The sequence below is a fragment of the Leptopilina heterotoma genome, unplaced genomic scaffold (assembly GCF_015476425.1).
Source record: "Leptopilina heterotoma isolate Lh14 unplaced genomic scaffold, ASM1547642v1 Lhet_192, whole genome shotgun sequence".
In the NCBI taxonomy this organism is placed as follows: Eukaryota; Metazoa; Arthropoda; class Insecta; order Hymenoptera; family Figitidae; genus Leptopilina; species Leptopilina heterotoma.
In genome coordinates, this window is record NW_025110911.1 from 438,323 (window position 1) to 462,702 (window position 24,380).

At 21.9% G+C, this 24,380-nt stretch overlaps 3 protein-coding genes and 1 non-coding gene across 6 annotated transcripts; 3 read left to right on the forward strand and 1 right to left on the reverse strand.

Annotated features, from left to right (window-relative positions):
- The first annotated feature begins 152 nt into the window (after positions 1–152).
- On the forward strand, positions 153–21,211 carry LOC122500963 (origin recognition complex subunit 2). Its single transcript, XM_043610150.1, has 11 exons — positions 153–266; positions 13,802–13,845; positions 16,138–16,448; positions 16,553–16,645; positions 16,946–17,128; positions 17,465–17,865; positions 18,200–18,414; positions 19,578–19,710; positions 19,964–20,204; positions 20,331–20,561; positions 20,701–21,211. Exons 3-11 carry the CDS (start codon positions 16,394–16,396, stop codon positions 20,904–20,906), a joined length of 1,758 nt encoding a protein of 585 aa, XP_043466085.1. The 5' UTR covers positions 153–266; positions 13,802–13,845; positions 16,138–16,393; the 3' UTR covers positions 20,907–21,211.
- LOC122500961 lies at positions 906–13,200 on the reverse strand. Its single transcript, XM_043610146.1, has 16 exons — positions 12,743–13,200; positions 11,799–12,110; positions 11,276–11,441; positions 10,787–10,995; positions 10,588–10,677; positions 10,248–10,411; positions 9,666–9,955; positions 6,146–6,202; positions 5,323–5,837; positions 4,928–5,260; positions 4,659–4,824; positions 2,561–2,769; positions 2,389–2,478; positions 2,147–2,307; positions 1,708–2,059; positions 906–911 (listed from the first exon to the last, which is right to left on the reverse strand). Exons 1-16 carry the CDS (start codon positions 13,073–13,075, stop codon positions 906–908), a joined length of 3,453 nt encoding a protein of 1,150 aa, XP_043466081.1. The 5' UTR covers positions 13,076–13,200.
- On the forward strand, positions 8,125–8,286 carry LOC122500972. Its single transcript, XR_006301527.1, has one exon. It is a non-coding gene; the product is annotated as a U1 spliceosomal RNA (small nuclear RNA).
- Positions 21,212–21,587: 376 nt separating the features above from the next.
- LOC122500965 (delta(3,5)-Delta(2,4)-dienoyl-CoA isomerase, mitochondrial) lies at positions 21,588–24,325 on the forward strand. Of its 3 annotated transcripts, XM_043610154.1 has the most exons (8): positions 21,595–21,729; positions 21,819–21,843; positions 22,306–22,450; positions 22,602–22,690; positions 23,002–23,129; positions 23,257–23,537; positions 23,787–23,913; positions 24,208–24,325. In XM_043610154.1, exons 3-8 carry the CDS (start codon positions 22,317–22,319, stop codon positions 24,304–24,306), a joined length of 858 nt encoding a protein of 285 aa, XP_043466089.1. In that variant the 5' UTR covers positions 21,595–21,729; positions 21,819–21,843; positions 22,306–22,316; the 3' UTR covers positions 24,307–24,325. The 3 variants fall into 3 exon arrangements, with proteins under 3 accessions (XP_043466090.1, XP_043466088.1, XP_043466089.1); XM_043610155.1 differs by lacking the exon at positions 21,819–21,843 and having other exon boundaries at positions 21,588–21,729; XM_043610153.1 differs by having other exon boundaries at positions 21,593–21,843.
- Positions 24,326–24,380: the final 55 nt, after the last annotated feature.

The following is a 24,380-nucleotide window of genomic DNA, read 5'->3' on the forward strand; positions in this document are numbered from 1 at the left end:
TGTCATAGTTCGCAAGTGGGGGATAGAGGGAGTTACTGCACAAGGACCAATTTACTGTTGGTAACACTGACTCACACAGGGTTCACGCGGAACACACTTCACACAGTTAAAACGATTAAAACCGTTAGAAAAGTGCGTGCAAGTGCGTGACGGTAAAGTAAATATAAAAGTGCTGGAAAATTTTGTAAAAGTGCGTGAAATTATTTTATAAACTCGAAATCAGTGTTCATGGAATATTCCGGATGTAATGAAGACAAACATCAATGGTTCGTATACAATTAATTCTCGTATTTTCACTACAAAGTTTACAAACATAACCTCAAAAAATTTTTGCTCGTAAAATACAAATTATCAATTCGATATATTTACTTCGGTAGTTGCTATTCTCACTATTTTCCCTTTGAGTCCACCTCTTCTTTCGTATTTCGACAGATTTGTTTTAAATTGAAAACCATTTTTAAAATCCCACGTTGCCAAATCATAAACACTTGTTTCATTCTTGGTCAAAGAATACCATTCTTGAATATTTGGTTCGTCATAACATTTGACAATTAATTGCGAATCGAAACGTAAATTAATTGGATTACCAGTAGGTTTCGTGCAAAAATTCAATAATGGTTTGTCATTACTATTTCGTGCATTCATAAATATTAACAAACAATCGTGAGTAGGATAGGTGAATTTTGATTTTTTATTATCAATTTGATCAAACATTTGTAAATATTTATTAAAGGATTCTTCCGTTGTAAAGAATATAACATTCATAGGTAATTGTGTCCGACTTTTTCCTGAATTATCATTTAAATAATATTTATAAGCATAGGGATCTTCGAAATTTATAAATAATGTAAATATCCTCAATTTTGAGAAGTATAATGCAATGTTTAAAATTTCACTTCTCTCTGTTAGATCTATTTAAAGAAATTAAAAATTAAATTAATTTATTAATTAAATTAAATAAAATTAAATAATTAATTCAAATGATTTTTTAAATTAAAAAATAAATTTTTAGCTTTTATTTTCAACAATTAATAGAAGTTTTCGAATTATTTTTTTTTTGTTATTATTTTGTTGATAAAATATTCAACTTTTGAAAAAATATGTAGTCTCTTACCTATTTCGGAACTGTGAAAGAAAATAATTGACGAACACTTGTAATAATTGTATGTATCCAAAATTAATTGCACATTTTCCTGAAAATTTGCACTGGTAAATTCTGTCACTATGAAAATAAGTGTTGTCAACAATAATTTTGACGATTTTTTCATTATTTTTGTGGGGAAAAATAATTACTAAAAATTATTGTATTATCAACTGCGAGGAAAAAGGGAAAGAATACAAAATAAAAATCGAAAATTGCCTATAAAATAAACGATAATTTTTATTATTTTATTTACTTCGAATTCATATTTAGATTAAAAGTAAAGATACAATTTTACCGATGAATATTTTTTATTCGCTTTTAAATTTATAGTTTTTTTATTATACTGCGATCAGTGGCATTTTATTCAAAGAAATTATTCTGTAACAACATTATTGAACATTATTAGATTTAATTGTTTTATTTAATTTAATATTTAATTAATTAAATTATTTTAATTTAATATTTAAATGAATCTCTTTAATTTAATATTTAATTGAATATTATTTTTCTTATGAAATTAAAAACTTTTTTGAATTTTAAAATTGAAAACTAATTTTATTAACTCCTGGACTCAATACAATTTTATATTCACGATTATTTTTCGTAAATTTGATATTTGGTGGTCCATTTCGATTGGAGTGGTGCAAATCAATTGGATGATTTTTAAACTTTTTGAAGAAATTGTTTTTGTGTCTACTGCTTTTTTTCACTGTTGCCAGTTTATGCAGGAAGTAAACTTTTAATTCGGCCAATAAGATTAAAATACTGACAATAATTCCAGCGGCAACTATTGACAAGAGAATTACAATTTCCCAAATAGTGACTTGTGATTTCGGTTCGTCTGGTACTGTTTCGTGATAGAAATATTGTTCGTAAAATCTCTTCAACATTCCATTTACTTCAAAAGTGAAGAAACTGTAAAGAAATTCGTAAAATTAAATTCTTTTAAGAATTTTTGCCAAAGAAAGCGTTTGTAATTATTATAATAAATTAATGAATTACTTTCGATTAATTTCACTTTTATATTCACTATGTTTCGGTATAGCCATTGCCGATATTTCAAGTAAATTCGTATTAATTTCATGTAAATCGCACTTAATGTGAAGATCGTGAATTTTTCGTGCTGTTTCTACAACGAAAAAGCCAACTTTTTGCTCGCAAACCTAGAAAAAAGAATTTATTATTTCAGAAATAAAAAAAAAATTTTATTTTAAAAAAATATTCCTTGCAGAATTTTTTTTTACCATATCGAATGCTTCTTGAACTGATTCGGGTAAATCTTCTGATGTCAGCATAAGTTTGAACATTGCTTTTAAAATCGGAGTTTTCCCAAACTTATTATCGAAAAGAAAAAAATTATTTTTATTATATTAAAATATTTTATAAATAATTTACTAGTTTAATCAATAAATATACCTCAAAAATATTATAATCTGCTCCATTTTTTAAAGTTATCAATTTGAATGTCCCATCGGCAACAAAAGCTCTCATATCCGGAAGATAAACACTTGGTATGGGATACGTTAACCGACTTATTAAAATAGCTGAATAATAATTCAAAATAATTAAGGCAGAGACAAAAATCGAGAAGTACACTAATCGTAGTGATGTTTGTGATGGAAATTCTGCAAAATTATTACAAAAGAATCGAACAATATATTTTAACTCCAATCGCGATGGTATATACTTTGAATTTTTATTTATAACTGAAGAGAGTATATTTACCCCTAATATTAAGGCTAAATTACCCCCGATATTTGCCCTTTTACCCCCATAATAAAAGTTTAGGCCTCGCACTCATCTACTAAAACCTACCATTTACTACTTTTTTTTACGATTTGCTACTATTTGGATACATTTCTTTATTTGTTACACTAAAAGATACTTTTTTTAATGGGAATCGTTCATATATTACGTAACATTTTTTTGGGGGAGGGGGCGTTTTTCAAAAGAATTGAATAATTTAAAAAAAAAGTTTATAAAATTCTTTGCAAACATTCAATTATTTTCATAAATAAAAAAATTTCCACAGAAATCCAATTATTTAAAACAGAATTTTCCTAATATTTTTCGAAAGAAACCAATTATTTAAATAGATTTTTATAAAATTCTTCGCAAGAATTCAATTATTTTTATATAAAAAATAAAATTCTTCTCAGGAATTCAATTATATTTTAAAATTTCAATAATAATCGTTGCAAGAATTCAATTATTTTCATATATATATTAAAACTCGTAGCAGGATTTCAATTACTTTTAATACAATTTTAAATTATATAATTCAGCGAAAAATGGATTATTCTTAAAAATTTTAATAAAATTCATTGAAAGAATTCAATTATTTTTGAAAATTTCAATGAAATTCTTTATAATAATTGAATTGTTGTCAATATAATTTTAATAAAAATTCTTGAGAGAATTCAATTTTTTACATAAATAATATACAATTTTCAAAGGAATTCAGCACAATTTTCATAAAAATTTAAAAAAAAAATCAATTATTATTTAAATAGATTTTTAAAAAATTCTTACCAAGAATTCAATTATTTTTTAAAAATTTAATAATAATCGTTGTAAGAATTCAATTATTTTTATAAATATTAAAACTTATAGCAGGATTTCAATTGTTTTTAATACAGTTTTAAATTAATTCCGTGAAAAATGGATTATTCTTAAAAATTGTAATAAAATTCATTAAAAGAATTCAATTATTTTAAAAATTTTTAATTCGGTGACGAAAATCCAATTGTTTTCATAAATAATAAAACTCATCGCAGAAATTCAATTATTTTTAATATAATTTTAAATTAATTCCGTTAAAAACGCAAAATTATTCTTAAAAATTTGAATAAAATTCTTCGAAAAACTTGAATTATATTTAAGAAAAATTTAATATAATTTGTTTCTTAGAGTGTAATAATTATTTTCAATTTATTTTTAATTACATTTTTTGATTGAATTTAAAATATTATCAAAAATTTGAATGCAATTCTTCGTAAAAATTAAAATATTTTCAAAATGGTTGAAATAAAGTGTTCTTTATAAGAATTCAAATTTAAGAAATATTCAATTATTGAATAAATTATTTATTTTTTTTATTTAAATAATTTTATTCTCGTATAGAACTTTCTAATAAGAATTGATTAAGAATTGAATAAAGTGAAATGATTAAAGTTTTGAATAATTTTATTTATAAATTTCAACAAAAAAATGATTGAATTTTGAATGAATTACTTTTGTAATTTTTAGAAAATGTTAAATTTCATAAAATGCGTTACATTGAAATCATTTGAAATATTTTAATTTCTGTGGACAAAATAAATAGCTATTCAAATATTTGTTTTAAAAAATTATTCTATTTTTGAATGTAATTAAGAAATTGTAAAAAAAAATTGAATCGTCAGGTTTAATTTTTCGATATAGCTACTTTTTGCTACTTTTTTAAAATTAATTATCGAATACGAAGCCCGAAAAAGTTTCTAAAAATGTAAAAAAGAAAATTATCGAAACTCACCTAATAATCCCTGTTGACAATAGATGCCCCAAATATTCAGATAATTTTCCATCAGCAGTAGAGAGAGAATGCTCGATTCGCGAATTTTCATTTTCATGACCGTCAAAATGAGCGGGGTGATTAGTATCACTATAATTAGTGCAAGCCAAATACGAACGTCAAAGAACTGCAAGAAACAAAATCGGATATAAAAAAATGTTAAATGAGTTAATTTTAACCCATTTAACATTTTTTTATATCCGATTTTTTATGCTATTGAATCATTTTACCTTAAAATATCCTAACCACTTGACAACTGTTCCAGACTGTGGTTTTTTGACATAAAGAAGGGAATAAACATTCAATAACGGAATTGTATAATCAATAGCAGTCATTCTTAAAGATGTTAATGCCAAATCAGTCACTAATAAATCGATTTTCTTCTCGTACAATAATTTCGTTGCTCCTGTCCAATAATTACCGGTACCATTCCAACTGCCGTATTCACGTTCCTTTGCCACTAATTCCCATGTGAAATTCATGCAGATTTGAAGTTCGTGCAACAATTGACCAAAGAAACCATCTAATATATTGTCCTCTGTCCATGAAGTTAGAGCCGATGACTAAAATTTATTTTTCGAATTAAAAATTCTCCATATTTCTTTTATGCTAAGAAAATTCTTACCTCGACAGTTCCTATTTTTAGTACTCTTCCTTTTAAATCAATTCTTCGATGACTATGATCAAGAATCATTGTTAAAAATTCAATTTGTGGATCCCATATTGCCCATGTTGATACCTCCATAAAATCACCACTTAATGTATACCAACCATAGAGTCTATCATTATCGTAACATTTGACAACCATAAAGGCATCGAGACGAAGTAGAAAGAAACCTCTATCGGGATTTTCACAAAATTCTGTTAAATATTCTTTATCCGTTTTAACGAATAGTACGAGAAAAAATAATTGCTCCTCTGAATTTAATTCCACACACATACGGCGAAATTGATTTAAACTTTTTTCATCTGATAATAAAATGACAATCATTGGTCGTCTTCCGTGTATTTTCTCTTTATTCTTCTCCCAATAGTGCTTTCGCATTTTTCCCCAATCACGAAAGTCGGCTGTTATTGAAACAATCTCCCGCTTCGACAGTAGATTTGTTATTTTTAATAAATATTGCTTTTCGATGAAGTCTATATTGCAAAAAATGTAATAATAATTAAATTAAAAAATAATGAAAAGAATAATTTATATTATTTTTGATAAATATGTCCCTGAAGTTGGCGTCGAAAAACTTTCTTTTCTCACAAAACTACAAGTTTTTCGAAAATTTTAATTAAAAGAGTGCTTTGAAATTTTTTTTAACTCTCTAGGTGAATGAAAACAGTAAAATTAGTGATATTTTCTTCTGTAAAATCCGAAAAATCATAGTTTTCTTCGGAGCGTCGACGCTATCTTTAGGGATATTAAATAATAATGAATAAGTATACTAAAAACTTACCATCGTTTTCAGAATAATGAAATATCGTTATCGAAGATTCCTTATTATGATCAAAAACTTTAATTATCAATTTTGCATAATCTTCTAATTTTATTTTAGCGTTCGCTAAAGAATCCATTGACAGTATGCACAAAATTTTAAAAATTGTATTTAACTGCATTTTTTGTCTATTAGTTTATTTTCAAAATAAAATATTATTGAGTTATTCAAGTTAATTATTTGAATTGATTATTTGAGTAAATTATTTGAATTGATTATTTGAATAAATTATTAGAATATATTATTTGATTAAATTATTTGAATATACATTATATTAAAATACTGAATTATTTGAACGTATAAAATGATTTAAATTTGAATTTATTTTTAAGAAATTAATGAGTAATATTCACGACACTAAATAAAACAAATGAAAAGTTACACAACAGTGAATAAAATGAAAAAAAAATTATGAACCGAACATATGCAATTTGCATTTAATGATATAAAATGCTTATTATATTTTTATATAGGCTCATTTTTTTTTTTATCACGAAGATAGTCGATCACTAGATGAAAAACACTTTTTACCCTCCATTTAGCGATGCATTAGAAGATAGAAAAAAATTATATTATTTATTACTAGTTGTAAAAAAATATTATACAATATATCTGAAAATATTGTTCGTCCTCTAAATTTGACATTTTAGTGAAATACTTCTTCGATATTGAAATTAGTAAAAAATTTTATTTATTTCTAATAAAATTTTTAGTGTTTCATTTGCGATAATTATAATTCAATTATTATTAATTAAATTTTAAGTAGATTATTTGAGTTCAATTATTTTGAATTTAATTTCTTTAGCCTAGGATCTGAAATTTATAATTAATTTAGCATTTTAGGGCGGAAAATTAGTAAAACTTATTAGAAATAATAATAATGTTAATTAATTTAATAAATTATTTAAGTTGGTAAAAATCGGCCGATTTTTCACTAAAAAATTTTTTTTTTCTTTTAAAGAATTCTCTATTTTTTAATAATAAATTCTAAAACAAAAAAGTTTTAGTATAAAAATTTTTTTTATTTATTTAATAATATTTAATTTTAAAAATTAAATTATTGTAAGATTGATTGTTTACTTCATAAAACAATTTTAGTATTCTGCACGGAAAAAAAGAATTACTCAAATAGCCGATTATTTTTCTAATATCGAATTTTAATATTTACTTAAATCAAATACTTTTTATTTAAATAAAATAAATTGTATTTCAACCAATAATTTCGGCATTTGAAGCAATTTCCATTTAATTGGCTTAATTAAAATTATTATTAATAAATAAATATTTATTTGATAATATGTAGACAAGTAAATAATATCGGTTATTCGAATCAAATAAATTTTTTTTCTAAGTTAACAAAAATACTTTATGTTAATAATTATTATTTAATTGTATTCTGTAACTAATAAATAAAAAAATTAACTATTATAAAATTAGCAAAGTATAAATTAATATACTATAAAATTAGTAAACTATAAAATTAGTAAAATATAAAATTAGTAAACTAGAAAATTAGTAAAATATAAATTAATTAACTATAAAGTTAATAAATTAAAAAATTAATAATAATAATAATGTTAAAAATTACACTAAATTGTAATAATCACGATAATTAACAAAATTATTAATATTAAAAAGCAATTTGAAAAACTAAAAATTCCTCGTAGATTAAAACATATTTTTTTACATTTGGTGAAAAATTAATAAAATTAACAAAAATAAATAAATAATTCAGTATTTTTGATCGTATGGGATAATTTTTGTTTATTGTACATTTTTGTAGAAAACTGTACACTTGTGAGACTCGAGTCTAAAGAGTGTATTATTGATTGAAACTGTACTTTAGTTGAATGAGATGAGGCCAGGGGGCGAGTGTCAACTGTCTCGTAGTGAACTTGAGTCCTCGTGGGTATAAAAGGCAGCTCGTCAGGGAGCAAAGCATACTTACCTGGCGCAGAGGCTACCGTGATCAACAAGGCGGTTCCTCCAGGGTGAGGCTCTCCCATTGCACTACGGTTGAGCTGACCCTTGCGAATATCCCTAATGTGGATATCTCGGGCGTATAATTTTTGTTAGTCGGGACTGCGTACGCGCTGTCCCGGAATAATTTCAATTAAGATTAATTTTTTTTTTCTCTCTGAATTTTATAGTTATAGCAGAGAAAAAATATAGCTGCGGTTTAACTAAATGTTTAGTTAAATATTTAGCAGTTAGTTTTTTTTAAATTGACTATGTGTCAATATTAATTTCAACTGTTTAGCAATTAGATTTTTTTATTTATCTGGAAATAGTAATTTTAAGTATAAATATTTTGCAGTTGATTTTTTTTTAATTGAAATAGTAATTTTTACTATAAAATAATTTAATTAAAAAGGTAATTTTAACTCAAATAATTTAATTAAAATAATAATTTTAACTAAAATTATTTAATTAAAATAGTAATTTTAACTAAAATTATTTAATTAAAATAGTAATTTTAACTAAAGTAATTTATTTAAAATGGTAATTTTAACTAAATTTATTTATTTAAAATAGTAATTTAAACTAAAATAATTTCATTAAAAATTGGTAATTTATTTAACTAAAATTATTCAATTTAAATAGTAATTTAAATAAAATTATTTAATTAAAGTGGTAATTTTAAATAAAGTTTTTTAACTAAAAAATAATTTCATTAAAATGATAATTTTAACTGAAATAATTTAATTAAAATAGTAATTTTAAATAAAGTAATTTATTTAAAAAATGTAGTTTTAACTAAACTAATTTAATGAAATTGGTAATTTTACCTAAAATTATTCAATTAAAATAGTACCTAATTTAAACTAAAATAATTTCATTAAAGTGGTAATTTTAAATAAAGTTTTTTAATTAAAATGGTAAACTAAAATTATTTAATAAAATTAGTAATTTTAACTAAAATAATTTAGTAAGAATAGTAAATGTAACTAAAATAATTAATAATTTTTATTTGTCTGCAAGTAGCTGTTTTAACTAAAATGTTTAGTAAATATCTATTAAATTAGCTAAATATAATTATTTTCGTTCAAGTTTCAGTTAAATTTTGAAATAATAATTTGCTACTTTCAGGAATTAAATAAACAACCCCAAAAATACAATAACGATTTATTTAACATATTTTTTGTAAATTGTAACGTGTGAACATTATTTTTAAAATTCATTTTTTTATATAAAAATTGTCTGTTACTAATATAATAATACCTTTAGTACAATTAAATAGTATGGATAATTGCCTGAATAATAAATAATTAAATATAAAATATAAATAAAATAAAAATTGTACTAAATAATAAATAATGAAAACAAAAATTAAATTCAAAATACAAATAAAGTGAAAATTGTACAAGAAATATTTTTTTTTAAATTAATTGTATAATAATTAAATTACAGTAAACATTTTCTTTTCGTTCTGATTGAATATAGTCTAATTAGCCTTATATTTTGTTTAATTAAATAAACAAATTACCATTTAGAAAAGAATTCTTATTCCTGAGATTACTTCGATGAATAAAATCAGTAATCATTTGATTTCTTCTCTCCTTCTCTCTCTTCTGATAATAATTGAAGTGAATTTTTTCTAAAACTAATATAAAAACTGACAAAAAGAAAGCGCATAATACAATTTCAAAAATTGTATTAACTGCACCCAAAGAAATTGAATCGAAATTTCTTAATTCAGAATTATCATTTCTTTTCATTCTTTGACTCACTAGTCGATTAAGTATTCCGAATTCTTTAAATCTCTGTAAGCTAAAATTTAAAAAAAAAAGATAAATTATTATAAAAGAAATGTTATTAAAATATTAAATTATTAAATAATAATTAAATAATTATTATTAAATTAGGTAATAAAAATTTATTATTAATAAATTATTAAGAGAAATAATTTTTAAACTATTAAAATAATTAAAATTGACAAATTTTTAGAAAAATAATTATTAAATTATTAAAAAATTATTTTAAAAAATTAACAATTTAAGACAGTATTAATTATTGCTTGTTATAGTTAATTAAATACACTTTTTTTATTTAATATACTCACTGGTAATTGAACATTCCGGTATAAGGACTATTTTTTGGAAGTGACATGGCTAGGGAAATTTTTGTTACTGTGGGAATTTTTGATAAATCACAAAGATTAACATCATCGATCGATGTTTCTGCACTTTGTTCCACCAAAAACACTGAATATCTATCCTTACAAATCTACAAAGAATATAATTATTTTTTAGTTATTAATGATTTTCGTATTATTATTAAAATTAAGTGATTTAAATAATTTTTAAATTTTTATTTTTATTTTAATAATTTTAATTTTTAAAATCATTATTTAATTCTTATTTTGAATAATAATTAGATTAGAAAATAAATAATTGACAAACCATATTAAATCCCTCGTTGAAACTCAGAGGTAATTCTTTATTTTCCTTTAATAATTTGTTCATTCCAATGGAATCTTTGTCTTTGAAATTCTAAAATTGAAGGAAAAATTCTATATTATTTAAATAAAGAATATAAGAATTAAATTTTTCAGAGTAAATAATGTTCTTCTTTTATTATTAATTCTATTTTTTTTCTTACTTTTATAGAGTCAAAAGTTTCTCCCTTATGAATAACAATCATTTTATATTTCTTCTGTGAAATGAATTCTTCTATGGATGTAAAAGGTAATGTGGGTGTTGACACTGCAAGCCGACTAATTAATGATGCCGAATAAGCCGATAACAATACCAATGACAACATAAATGTTACAAAATAAATAATTCTCAGTGAACCTCTTTTTGGAAAGTCTGCAAAAAATTAGACAAAATATTTTATGAAAAGAATTTTTTTTTACTCATAAAATTATTTCTTATTGTCTTTTATTTTTCTGAAGAAAATTCAACTAAAGTCTATTATAATTTTACAATTATTATTTAAAACCTAATTAGTAAAAAAATTATAATTTTAAAACTGATTATTAGAAAAAATATTATTAATTAAAAACAAATTATTAAATGGATATCAATTTTTGTCATTTTGTTTAAATTTTTATTTTTGTGTAAAATAATTTTTTTTTTTAAATTCTACCTGAAATTCCTTGTTGGCAATAAATTCGCCAAACATCTAAAAAATTTTCTCCAAACAAAAGTGTAATTGATGAGTAATTTTCTCCTTCTTTCATTATGTACGTGTTGCATAATGGAATACTAATTAATAATAATATCAAAACTCCCCAAACGTATTTATTAAATGCCTGAAAAATAATTAAATAAATTAATTGTTATGAATCAATTATATTATTATGGATATATAATAATTAAAAATATGTTTATTTTATTTATCGTTTATTAATTTATTTTTTATTTATAAATTAAAAAAAAACTTTTAAAAATAATAAATGAAAATTAATAATTACTAATAAAATTCTTTTTAATTAAAAAAATTAAAGAGAATTTTTATTTGGTTTTCTAATTTGATTTTTTAATATTTGTTATTTTATTTACTGATTATTATTATTATTAATTTTCATTTATTATTTTTTTTAAGTTTTTTAAATTAAAAAATCAACAATTTTTATTAAGTTAAAACAGTTAAAACTTATTTTTTGTACCTGAAAATATCCAAATCTTCGAATTTGGCTGCCTTGTGGTTTTCTAAAATATAAAGCCTTAAATGATTCTATAATTGGTTGTGTAAAATCAACACTTCGAATTCTTTTTTCTGTCATTGACATTCCAACGGCTGCAACATCAACTGCACCCGTTGAAGTTTTATTCATTACACCCGTCCAAATACCATTTTCCAATGCTCCATATTGACTCTCCTCCGATGTCGTGTAATGTGTAAAATTCATCACTTTTCCCAGTTCAGTAAGAATTATTATATAAAGTTCCGAATCATTTTTCGTCGAGTTCGGTTTATTCTGCAAAAGAAATGCAATTTTGATTTTTTTTTATTAGGAAAAAATTGTGTTAATTTAATTAATTATTAATTTTACGTCAATTTGAAGTGAAATTATTTTATCTGAATTGTGATTAGAATTAATTATTAATTAATTATTTCAATTTTAATCGAAATTAATTATTATTCAATTATTTCAATTTTAATTGGAATTCCTAATTATTAACTAATTATTTTAATTTTAATTAGAAAAAATTATTTAAAAAACTAAGAATTACGAAAAAATATTAAAAGTACGAATGGGCCTTTCTCGTATATTTTGAATAAACAAATAATAAATAAATAAAAGAATTACAAATAAATTTAAAATCAATTTTTCGATTTATAAAAAATCTTTTTTTATTTGTAAATAAATTTTAATTTCCATTTTTCTATTTTTAATTGAATCAAAAAATTTGTTTTTCAAACAATATATATTTTATTTCATTAAATATTATAACTAATAATTATTTATTTATTTTTATTCAAAAATATACAATATGTCAAATATCAAAGTCCGCATTATTTTTTACTTATTTTTTTTTTGTTGAAATATTTTTTATTTTAAATAAAATATTTTTAAAAAAATTTAATAATATAAAATAAATAACTCACCGCGAGTGTTGCACTTTTCAATTGTTTACCACCAATTTGTTCGTTTTTAATGAAAAAAATATCAATTGTTTTATTGTGAATATGATTTTCCATATCCCATTTTGCAAAATTATGAACTTCAATTTGATTTTCATTGATGGAATTCCATTTATAGAGATTTTTATTCTCATGACATTTGACAATTACTTTACTATTGAATGATAAATGAAAAATATTTCCCCTTGGCTTTGGACAATAATTTATTGATGTTCGGAAATTGTTATTTGTAATAATAATAAGCCAGATTCCCCATTTCATGTTGATTTTTTGGGAAAAAATTTCAAATTTCTTCATTGAAATTTCATTTGATAGAAAAACTGTTATTAACGGTTGATTAATACTTTTCTCATAAATTTTATTCAATTCGTGAAGATTTTTAAATTTTATTGTCAGTGTTTGAATTTTTTTTCTTATTAATCGTCGACATATTTCAAAGGCAAACAAATTCTCCTCGGGATCTGTGAATTAACTGATTATTTTTATTGTAATAATTAAAAATATACTTAATTATTAAATTATTAATTAAATTTGAATTTTTTAAATTAAATTTTTTCATTTTTTTCTCTAAATTAAATTTTTTTTTTATTTTTTCTTCTAAGTTAAAATTAAATTAATAAAAAAATAGAGCAATTTTCTTAATGGAAATTATTCAGTTTTGTACTAATTTTATTTATTTCAATGTAAATTGGAATTTTTTAAATAATTCGAAAATTAAAAAATATGGAAATTATTTTGTTTGGAATATGGAAATTTTTATATAGAATAGAATAGATGATAGTAAAAATAATGAATTTAAATTTACATTTAAATAAAATTAAATAAAAAAACAAGTACAATAAAATAATTTAAATAAAAACCAATTGAAAATTAAAATTAAAACTGAAATTACAATAAATAAATACAATAAAATAAATAAATTAGTTTCAAATTGTATTGATTACTCGAAATAAATAAATTTACTATTTTTTATTGTTTCGATGCTTTTTTACTAATTTGAAAATCATTTTTTTATTGTTTCAGATTTACGACTTACCGTCATCATTGTCGTCATATAAAATAATGACGTGAGTTATTTTTAACCAATTTTTAATATCCTCGATAAATGTGACATTATTTTCGATTCCAATGAGAATTTTTGAATCCACTGTTTGGCACAAAATAGTAAAAATGAAAATTGCACAAAACTTCATTATTTTTTTTTTATTTATTGAAAATCTATTTTTATTTATAATAAAAATTATTTCTTATTTATTGAAAATTTAGTTTTATTTATTAAAAATTTAGTTCTTTCATTAAGAATTTGTTTTATTTATTAAAAATTTAGTTTTGTTCACAGAAAAATTTATTTTCATTTTATTAAAAAAACAAATAAAATATCCAATATAAAGAGTATAGAACGAGGCGAGTAAAAAAGTAATACTATTCGGTTCTCGCTTCTTTTTTTTTATTCTTTTTTGAACTTGCATGTTAATATTCCCAGACAGATCTAATCTAACGCCTACTGTCGTTCAAATTGTCATATTTAATGTTTAGAAATACATTTTTGTTTGTGTATTATATCAATAATCAACCTAAAAAATCGAGATGAAAACTCAGTAAATTTCATTGTTGACAAGGTCATATTAAGTAAATATACATTTTTCATGCTGGGACAATTATAGATTTTTTTATATGACACATAGAAAACATTGACACTAATAGAATTCTCGATTTTTTTTTGTTTTTAATTTTTCTTTTTTGATCATAATTTATAATTAAACTTTTGATTTATAAATTTATTTATGAAACTTATTTAAAAATATTGAAAATATTTTTTTATTTTTTTTATTTATTCAGTTATTTTATTTATTTATTTTATTTAATATTCTTACACGGGCTAAGCCCTTAATATTTAGTTATTTTGGTTTAGTTTTAGTTTTCTTTAGTTTGTTACTAAGTTAGATTTTTATTTATTTAAAAATTTTACTTTATTATTATTTTTATTATATTCTTCTCTTTTCTATTTAAATTACATAGGTATTTATTTATTCATATATTTTATATTTTTTATAATTTATTAATAAATTATTATATTAATAGTAATAATTATAATAGATGTAAATGTTTTTGTAAAAAACTTTTTACAACTTTTTTTTTTTTTAATAGTAATAGTTATTTAAAAATTACAAATAACAAAAATATTTTTATTATTACTCGTTTATAGTTAATTTAATTATTTTAACTTAGAAATTATTTACTCTTTAAAATACCCTTTTTTAATGTTTAATAAAAAATTTTTTTTATTTAAAAATTTATTTAGAAAAAATTTATTTTGTTTTATTAGATAAATATTTATTCTGCATGCATATTATAACGTGCTTTATTGGTCACTGGACTGAAATTGAACGGGTCAAACAGGTGCAAAGTCATTTACTGTAATAAATTATTCAGTTTATCAATTTTCATTAAAATAGTTTTATATTAATTTTCGTTTAACTATATTCACTTTTTTATTTTTTTTCTCTTTTTCTTTTCATTCATAAAAATAGATGAAAAATGTTAGATTATAGATAAACGCACGACTTCATTAGGGGGATGATAAATATTATTGATATAACTAATTTAAATACATTTTATTTGTCTTTATTTTAATGTACTGTAATATGTTTATTGTTTATATTTATATTTGACGTCAAATATTTAACGATATGTTTGACATAAATAATTGCATTCACATTGTTTTATGTTATCATTTTATGTATTTTTATTATTTATATTTATATTTAAATTTTTTTTATTTTTTACATATATTTTTTATTTAAAAATTTTTTTTAATTATTTAAAATAAAATAGAAAAGAATTGAAATTATTGCAAAATAAAATAGAAATCAATTTAAATTATGCAAAATAAAACAGAAATAAATTTAAATTATGCAAAATAAAATAGAAATAAATTTAAATTATGCAAAAAAAAATAGCAATAAATCTAAATTATGCAAAATAAAATAAAAATAAATTTAAATTATGCAAAATATAAAAAAGAATTTTAATTATGCAAAGTAAAATAAAAATAAATTTAAATTATTGAAAATAAAATAAAAAAATGAATTAAAATTATTCCTAAAACCTTTTTATTTAAAAAAAAGAAAATTTTTTTTTGTTTTTAATTATAATCTATTATAATACTTTAATTAGGTATTTTATTTATATTAATAATGATAAAAACTTTTAATGAAAAATTTAAATAACTACAAATTCTGTTTTAAACTTTAATTGACAGTGTATTTAATATAATTATTTGACGTAATGTAAATAATTGTAAAAAAAAGAAGTGAGAAATAATTATATATGAAAATTTATTTTTAAATAATTGAAAGGTCACGTGACTCGAGAACTGCTGACATCTATATTTAAAATCAGCTGTGTGCCGGTTCCCGCCAATCGCCAAAATACATAACCTGTAAAAATGTGCTTAGTGATGTCAACAAGTCATGTTGTGTTTTTAGTGAATGTGACAGTTTAATGTTTACCGTAATCTTTTATTTTAATACACATTATTAAGAATTAAATATTTTTCCACAATATTTATTTTCTAATTAGAATTCTTCTGTTTTGAAATAAATTCGAGTTACAATGAGTAATAATATAGAAAAACGTGTGACAAGATCAACAATATTTTCAGAAGCAAGTAAGAATATACATTTCAATAATTAATGTTCAATTGTTAATATTTAATATTCAATTATTATATAAGATTTTTCTTTTCTTAACAGTTATTTTTATTATTTTTAGCAAATTCAAGCTCAAGACGACAATCAATAGATAAAATAGATGTTTTTGATCGAGAAAATGTTGAAATTGTAGCAGATAATTATAACTCATCGGGTATGTATATTCGAATATATTACTTATTAGTTTAATTAACATAATTTATATTTAATCTGATTGTTTACACTTTCAATTTATTTTTTAAATTATTAAAACTTTAATTTATTTTACTTTTTTAATTTCTACAAAAATAATTCTTATAGAATATTTATAAGATATTATTTTAATTTTACGCTTCTAAAATTCAGTTTTTAAATGTTAATTTATGTTTTTAGAAGTTTCTTTAACTTCTAAAGGGAATGGACTTTTTTTTTACTATAGAGAAGAAAATTATAATTATTCTTGTTTTTTTTCCAGCATTGTTTGATGGTGATTATGACGTTAGAGGCAGTAATTTTTATGAACCAGTCGATGCACCGAAACGAGGGAAAATGTTGGAAAAAGCAAGATCGTGCATAAAAGATCAAAATATAAATCCAACTGTAGTTCTTGAAAAACTTAATTCTCCAAATGGAAATAAGGCAAAAAGAAATTTATCTGGTTTGTTAAAATTTATTATTTGATAATTTGAATTTGATATTTTAAAAAGAATCATAAGATCTTAAAGTTCTGAGCGATTAAATGAACGAAATTTATTTATTTCTTCTTGAAATTAAATTTTTATCACATAATTATTTTGCGTCACTATCGAGAAAATTAATTATAAACTTTCTAAATGGAAAATTTAAGTCTTCAATTTTTATTGCAATGCAAAAGAAAATATTTTTAATCAAAAATATTTCCATCATTTGCACGTTGAAAAATTGTGAATCATATTTATAGTTTAAAAATAATTCTAAATTTGTGTTCATTCAAATTGAGAATTTTTTATTTCAGTTGATAAGGGCCGTTCGATGAGAAATTTCAATTACGAAGCAGACGATTTCGAAGAAAGTGTGTCTGAAGACAGTGAATACGAACCCAATGGTGATTCAGACGATACTGAAGAAATGGAAAATGAAACTGATGATGATGTTGATGATGAAGATGAAGATGAAGGAGCTGATGACTATGACGAGGAAAATGAAAAGGAAAGAAAAAAATACCGAATCAAAAAAAGTCATGCAAATGATATTGTTGATGATGATGATGAAAATTATGATGAAACCATGGAAATGGACCAAGAATCTGAAGGCGAAGCAGAAGGCGATGAATCAATCAAACGAAATACAAAATTCAAAAAACAGCCAAAGTCTTCTAAAAAAATAACTGCTGATAAAAATGACTATACAGAAGTGGTAAATCTATACAAATTTTTGCATTTATTTTTCTTCTTTTTTCGTTTCTTTGCTCAGTAAAGTTTTAATTACTAAAAACAATTATTTTTACATAAATAAAATGTAATGCATAAATTACATTAATTAGAAAGAAAAGTAATAGTCAATTAAACTTAATTTATTTAATGTTTCAAATTTTCACGAAATTTTTGACAAACATGAAATATTTCTGATTTCATTTGCATTAGTGTTTAATCACTAATTAATAATTATAATAATAATAATAATAATAATAATAATAATAATAATAATAATAAGGAAAATTACCTAATTACATTAAAAAATTTTATTACAGCATTTGAATCCAGAAGAATACTTTCAAACACAATCTGAAAAAGTTATAACTTCAAATCACACGCTTGGAAGATTAAGAACTGCCAAATTGGACAAGGAGACAATAGATAAATTATTAGCGAAAAATTTACACATCTCTAATTATCATAAGGAAGGAATTAGTCGTCTTTATGAAAAAAATGTGTCACAATTTTCTTTTTGGAACTTTATGTTGGAGTAAGTTTTCAAATAATAGTTTTTATTATTTAATCAACAATAGATTAACAACCAAAACATTAAAATAATTTAATAATAATAGTAATAATAACCTATATAAATAATCGTTGTTTTCTGATAATCTGTTCGAGTTTCATTAATAATTTTAATTAAAAATTTTGAAAGCAATTGGATTTTATGAAGAAGAATTTTATTAAAATTGTATTGAAAATAATTGAATTCCTGAGAAGAATTTTATTATTTATAAAAATAATTTAATTCTTACGAAGAATTTTACTATTTATAAAAATAATTGAATTGATCGAAGAATTTATTAAAATTTTAGGAAAAATTGAATTGTTTTGAAGAATTTAATAGAAATATTTGAAAATAATTAAATTCTTTCGAGAAGTTCAATTAAAATTGTTTCGAAAATAATTAAATTCTTTCGAGAAATTCAATTAAAATTGTTTCGAAAATAATTGAATTCCTGCAAAGAATTTTAATATTTATCAAAATAATTGAATTCTTGCGAAGAATTTCACTATTTATAAAAATAACTGAATTCTTTCATGAAATTTTATTAAAATTTTAGAAAATAATTGAATTCTTTCATGAAATTTTATTAAAATTTTGTTAAAAATAATTGAATTCTTTCGTGAAATTTTATTAAAATTTTAGAAAATATTTGAATTCTTTCATGAATATATTATTAAAATTTTGTTAAAAATAATTGAATTTTCGCAAAAAATTTTACTATGTATTTATAAAAATAATTGAATTCTTTCGTAAAATTTTAGAAAATAATTAAATTCTTTCGTGAAATTGTATTAAAATTTTGTTAAAAATAATTTAATAATTTTTTCAAAAAATTGTACTATTTATAAAAATAATTGAATTCTTGCGAAGATTTATATTAAAATTTTTGAAAATATAAACAATAATAATTAATTTTGTACTTAATAAGTGAATGTTTTAAATTTTGATTATGAAATTATTTTAAAATTTATATCTGAAAATAAAAAATTTTGTAATTTGCATAACAATAATAAATTGAATAACATGTTTCGCGCGCTAGCGAGCGTATCATTTGCTAGTGATAATAATAATAATTATAATAGTTGATAGTAATAATAATTAGAATTATGTCAAAAAATTATATTCTGTACAATTCATTATTTCAGGGAAGGTTTCAGTATATTGCTACACGGCCTGGGATCGAAACGAACTTTAATTCACGATTTTCAGAAGCAAATGATTAAAGGTCGTCCAGCTTTGATTATAAATGGATTTTTTCCAAGTTTAACATTAAAAGAGGTGAATTAATTTATTTTATCTGTGAAATACGTTATTTTATGTTCAAAACTTTTAATTCATTTCTTTAGGAACTAAAATAGTTAATTAGTCAGCTAGTTATGGATAAAATTAATATTTTAATTGTTGAAAAAAATGTAATGATTTATATTTATTTCTTCTTTTACATCTTTTTGGATTTCTACATTTTTTGCCCATGGAAAATGTTAATAATTTAATTTTTTTCAATAATTTTGTGAATGATTTCGTTCAACAGATACTCGATGGAATAATCAAGGATTTAATGGATCTAGAAGTGCCATCGAATGTAAATGACTGCATGGAATTAATTGAGGAGACATTGAAAAAACATCCGGATGATAGAATTTATTTACTGATTCATAATATTGATGGACCTTCGCTTCGCGCGAAGAAAATTCAGGATAAACTTTCGTATCTTGCAAGTTTTCCTAATTTACATCTTGTTGCTTCAGTTGATCATATTAACGCTTCTCTCTGTAAGTTGTTTCTTTTCTTTTCTCTTCTCTTTTTCTTCTCTTTCTTTTTTTATTTGTTATTCTTTGATAAATTTATTATAATCTGGAGATTTAATATAGTTTTTTGTATAATTTATTTTCGATTAGTGTGGGATAACGCGAAACGTGCAAGATTCAATTTTTATTGGAGCAATGCAACGACATTTATGCCATATAAGGAGGAAACTCTGTACGAAAATTCGCTGATGGTACGTCAGAGTGGAGCACTTGCCTTATCATCACTTCACAATGTCTTTTTATCCCTACCGGATAAATCGAAATCTGTATATATTATTTTGGTCAATTATCAAATTGAAAATGCAAATGCACATTATCCAGGTAAGATTTTTATTTTATTTATTTTAATTTATTTGTTCTCTATTTATTTCAATTTATATATTTTGCTTTATTTATTTTTATACACGATTTGTTTTCTCTTATTCTTACATTTAATTTTTTTTTTATTTCTTTACAACAGGAATGGCTTTTAAAGATTTGTATCAAAAAGCACGAGAAGGATTTTTTGTTACTAATGAGATTACATTAAGAACACAATTGACGGAATTTCTCGATCATAAATTGATTAAAGAAAAACGTGGTGTCGATGGAATACAATATTTAACAATTCCCTTGGATAAGGCATTGCTGCAGCAATTTTTGGAGCAACAAGAAGATGACAAATGATAATCTAATTTATTTTTCGATGACAAATTTTAGTTTTATAAAAAAAAAGTCATGAAAAATATATTTTTTACTTAATTTCAATTCAACAAAATTTGTACAAAAATTTTTCAAGTAGAGCAAGTGAAATAATCCGTCAATTTTAATTATTTATTGGCAAAATTTTTGATTGTCGAATGTGCCGGGACAGTATTATTTTTCTATGTACAATTTCACAAATTTACAAAACTATGAATATTATTTTTTTACTTAAATAGTGAAATAAAATTTTTCATTTAGATTAATAAATTTTTTTTAAAAATTGAAAATAATTTTTTTTACGAAGTTAATTCTTTTTACAAAAATAATTCTTTTTACAAAAATAATTCTTTTTACAAAAATAATTCTTTTTACAAAAATAATTCTTTTTACAAAAATTATTCTTTTTACAAAAATAATTCTTCTTAAATAGTTTTTTTTAAAAATTAAATTGCAAATAATCCTTTTTATTAGATTTTAAATAAATAATTATTAAAAATAAAATTTTCCTTAGATCAAAATAAAATTTTTAAATAAAAGAAATAGTGTAAGTAAAAGTAAAAAAAAGTAGAATTAATTTAAACGTGAGATATAAAACTTGTTGCGGGGAATATTGAACTTATCAGGGATGGGAATGTATCGAGAATAGTTACATGACTCGAGAAATTTTTCTTATCCCTGGGAAGATCTGCTTTGGTCATGCTGGACTTTGATCCTTTTAAAAATTGATTTGTTTTCAATCTGGAGTGTATTTAAACGTTTGTTTTTTGGAGCAAGTGACACAAATTTTGTCGTGAAACTTAACTAAGTACTTTTTCAATATTTATTAACTTTTTTAGTTAGAAATAATCAAAAGTTTAAATAGTTTTTTTTATCATGAATTCACGACTTTTGCAGGTTTTACGACCAGGACGAGTGATTTGTATGTTTTTTTTCAGTTTTTTTGAATATTTTTAAGTTTTCAATTGAATTTAAATTTATGTGCAAATTGTTTACATTTGAGCATCTTGGTGTTTTTGTCTCATTCTTTATTTTAATTTATTTTCAATTCGATTTAATTTAATTTATTTTCAATTTAATTTAATTTAGTTCTTTTTTTTAATGTTTTTCTTTTTTAATTACACTTTTTTTCTCTTTTCTTTTATTTCCTCTTTATTTAATTATTTTATGAATTTTTCTATTTCAAGTCATAACAATCTTTTCTAATTTATTCAATTCAAGAAATAGAATAATTATAATTTGATTTCTTTTAGATAATTAATATAAATTAGAAGTAAGTAAATAAATAAATGAATAATAATTAAAATTAAAGTTTATTTAGAAAAAAATGAAAATTTGAGACTATTGTAGATTATTTATAATAAAAATTTTGTTTGTTTTACAGGCACGCAAATAATGAATTTATCAAGTGCAGCTAGTGGAAAAAATCAGTATGAAACTCTTCTTGTCACAGAAGCAAAACCATTTGTCTATAATGTTCAACTAAATAGACCAAAATCTTTGAATTCAATGAATAATAAAATGTGGCTGTGAGTATAAAATTATTTAGAATTTTTTTTCTTTCAAATCAAAGATGAATTTTTCTTTACTTTATATTTTACTTTTACTAAATGCTACAGAAAAGATGGTATTTATACATTTTTTAATGAACAATGTAAAAAATTGAATACAATTTTTTAGTGAAATTACGGAATGCTTTAATCAGTTAGCAGAAGATGCAAATTGTCGAGTCATTATTTTATCAGGCGCTGGAAAAAGTTTTTGTGCAGGTATTTTTTATATTTTTGAAAAAAATGTTTTTTTGAATAAGTAATCTTTTTAAATCATACAATTTTTTCAATTCAGTAATTTCTTAATTCGTTAATTTATTGATTTCTATTTATTAATTTTTATTTATTGTTGTCTATTTATTGACTTCTATTTATTTTTATTGTTTTCTATTTATTATTTTTTATTCATCTTTTTTATTTCATCGTGTTTAGATATTTTTTTCATCTATTGAATTACGAAAAGAAACATAAGAATAAGAACAAATTTCCATAATTTTAAATATTTATCTTATTAAAATTTTAATTTCCAGGATTGGACTTCAAGGACGCAATGAGTTTTGGTCAGGCATTAGCGGAACATGAAGATATTGCGCGAAAATGTAAAGTCATGAAGAAGAAGATTAAAACTTATCAAGATACGTGCACTTCCATTGAGAAGGTTATTTAATAAAAATATTTTCTCTAAAAAAATTTACAAACTGTTCAATTTTAAAAATTGGTAAACATAGAAAAATTGTCGTAAATGAATTTTCAAAAAAACTAATTAATTTTTTTTCGAAGTCTAGTGTCCAAAACCAGTAATTGGAGCAGCTCATGGTGCTTGCGTTGGAGCGGCAGTTGATATGCTCTCTGCAGCTGATATAAGATATTGCTCATCAAACGCATGGTTTCAAATAAAAGAAGTTGACATTGGAATGGCCGCGGATGTTGGAACTTTACAACGACTTCCAAAAATCATAGGCTGCAATAGTTTGCTTCGCGAATTGGCGTTCACTGGTCGAAGATTGCCAGCCAACGATGCTCTTCAATGTGGTTTCGTGAATCGAGTATTCGACAATGAGGAAAAGTAATTATTTCTTTTTCCATTTTCTTCTGATCGAAAGTTAACTTCAAGATTAAAATAATTTTTAAAAATAATTAAATAATAAAATTAACATTTTTAATATTTTTTTTGTTAATATTTCTAATTATTAACAGTTTATTTGACAATTAAGAAAAGTAAATGTTACTTTTTTATTTTCCTTCGATCGAAAATTAATTTCAAGATTATAATTAATTTTTCTGAATAATTAAATAATAAAATTATTATTTTCAGATTGATGACTGAAGCTTTGTCATTGGCTGAGGAAATTGCGAGCAAAAGTCCAGTGGCTGTGCAAACGACTAAAATCAGTTTGAATTATTCGAGAGATCACACGGTAGACGAAGGATTGGCTCACATTGTCAGTATATTTTTCCAAATATTAATAATTTGTTTACAAAAAAAGCGAAATTAGTTAATAATCATAACTCACCGTAGAAAATGAGAAAATTGAAAACAATCTGCAGATTTTGCAAATTTTAGTCGATTAATCAACCTAGAAAATTATATTTAATTGGAATATTTTCTTCATCTAACTATTTAAAGTGAAATATTCAAACTAAAATATTTAAATTCTGAATATTATTTATATTTATATTTGGTGATTGTGCAGAAGAAATTGCAATAATTAAAGTAAAATATTTAAATATTTCAGAGAGACATAAACCAGGCAATGTTACAAAGCGAAGACTTCATAAATGCAGTAATTGCACAAGCAACAAAAGGAGATCCTCCAGTATTTTCAAAATTGTAAAGTATTCTTTACAAATACTGAAAATTACTTCTACTGTTAGGAGTAATAAATACTACATCGACTATTAATAATAA

Coding starts and splice junctions, on each gene's coding strand:
- LOC122500963 (XM_043610150.1), top strand. CDS start 16,394: ATGAGTAATAATATAGAAAAACGTGTGACAAGATCAACAATATTTTCA. Junction 16,449..16,552: donor AACAATATTTTCAGAAGCAA/GTAAGAATATAC, acceptor TATTATTTTTAG/CAAATTCAAGCTCAAGACGA. Junction 17,129..17,464: donor GGCAAAAAGAAATTTATCTG/GTTTGTTAAAAT, acceptor TTTTTATTTCAG/TTGATAAGGGCCGTTCGATG.
- LOC122500965 (XM_043610153.1), top strand. CDS start 21,798: ATGAATTCACGACTTTTGCAGGTTTTACGACCAGGACGAGTGATTT. Junction 22,451..22,601: donor ATGAATAATAAAATGTGGCT/GTGAGTATAAAA, acceptor ACAATTTTTTAG/TGAAATTACGGAATGCTTTA. Junction 23,914..24,207: donor ACGAAGGATTGGCTCACATT/GTCAGTATATTT, acceptor TAAATATTTCAG/AGAGACATAAACCAGGCAAT.
- LOC122500961 (XM_043610146.1), bottom strand. CDS start 13,075: ATGAAGAAATTTGAAATTTTTTCCCAAAAAATCAACATGAAATGGGGA. Junction 9,956..10,247: donor ACCGGAATGTTCAATTACCA/GTGAGTATATTA, acceptor TTTAAATTTTAG/CTTACAGAGATTTAAAGAAT. Junction 6,203..9,665: donor TTCTTTTCTAAATGGTAATT/TGTTTATTTAAT, acceptor TGATAATTAAAG/TTTTTGATCATAATAAGGAA.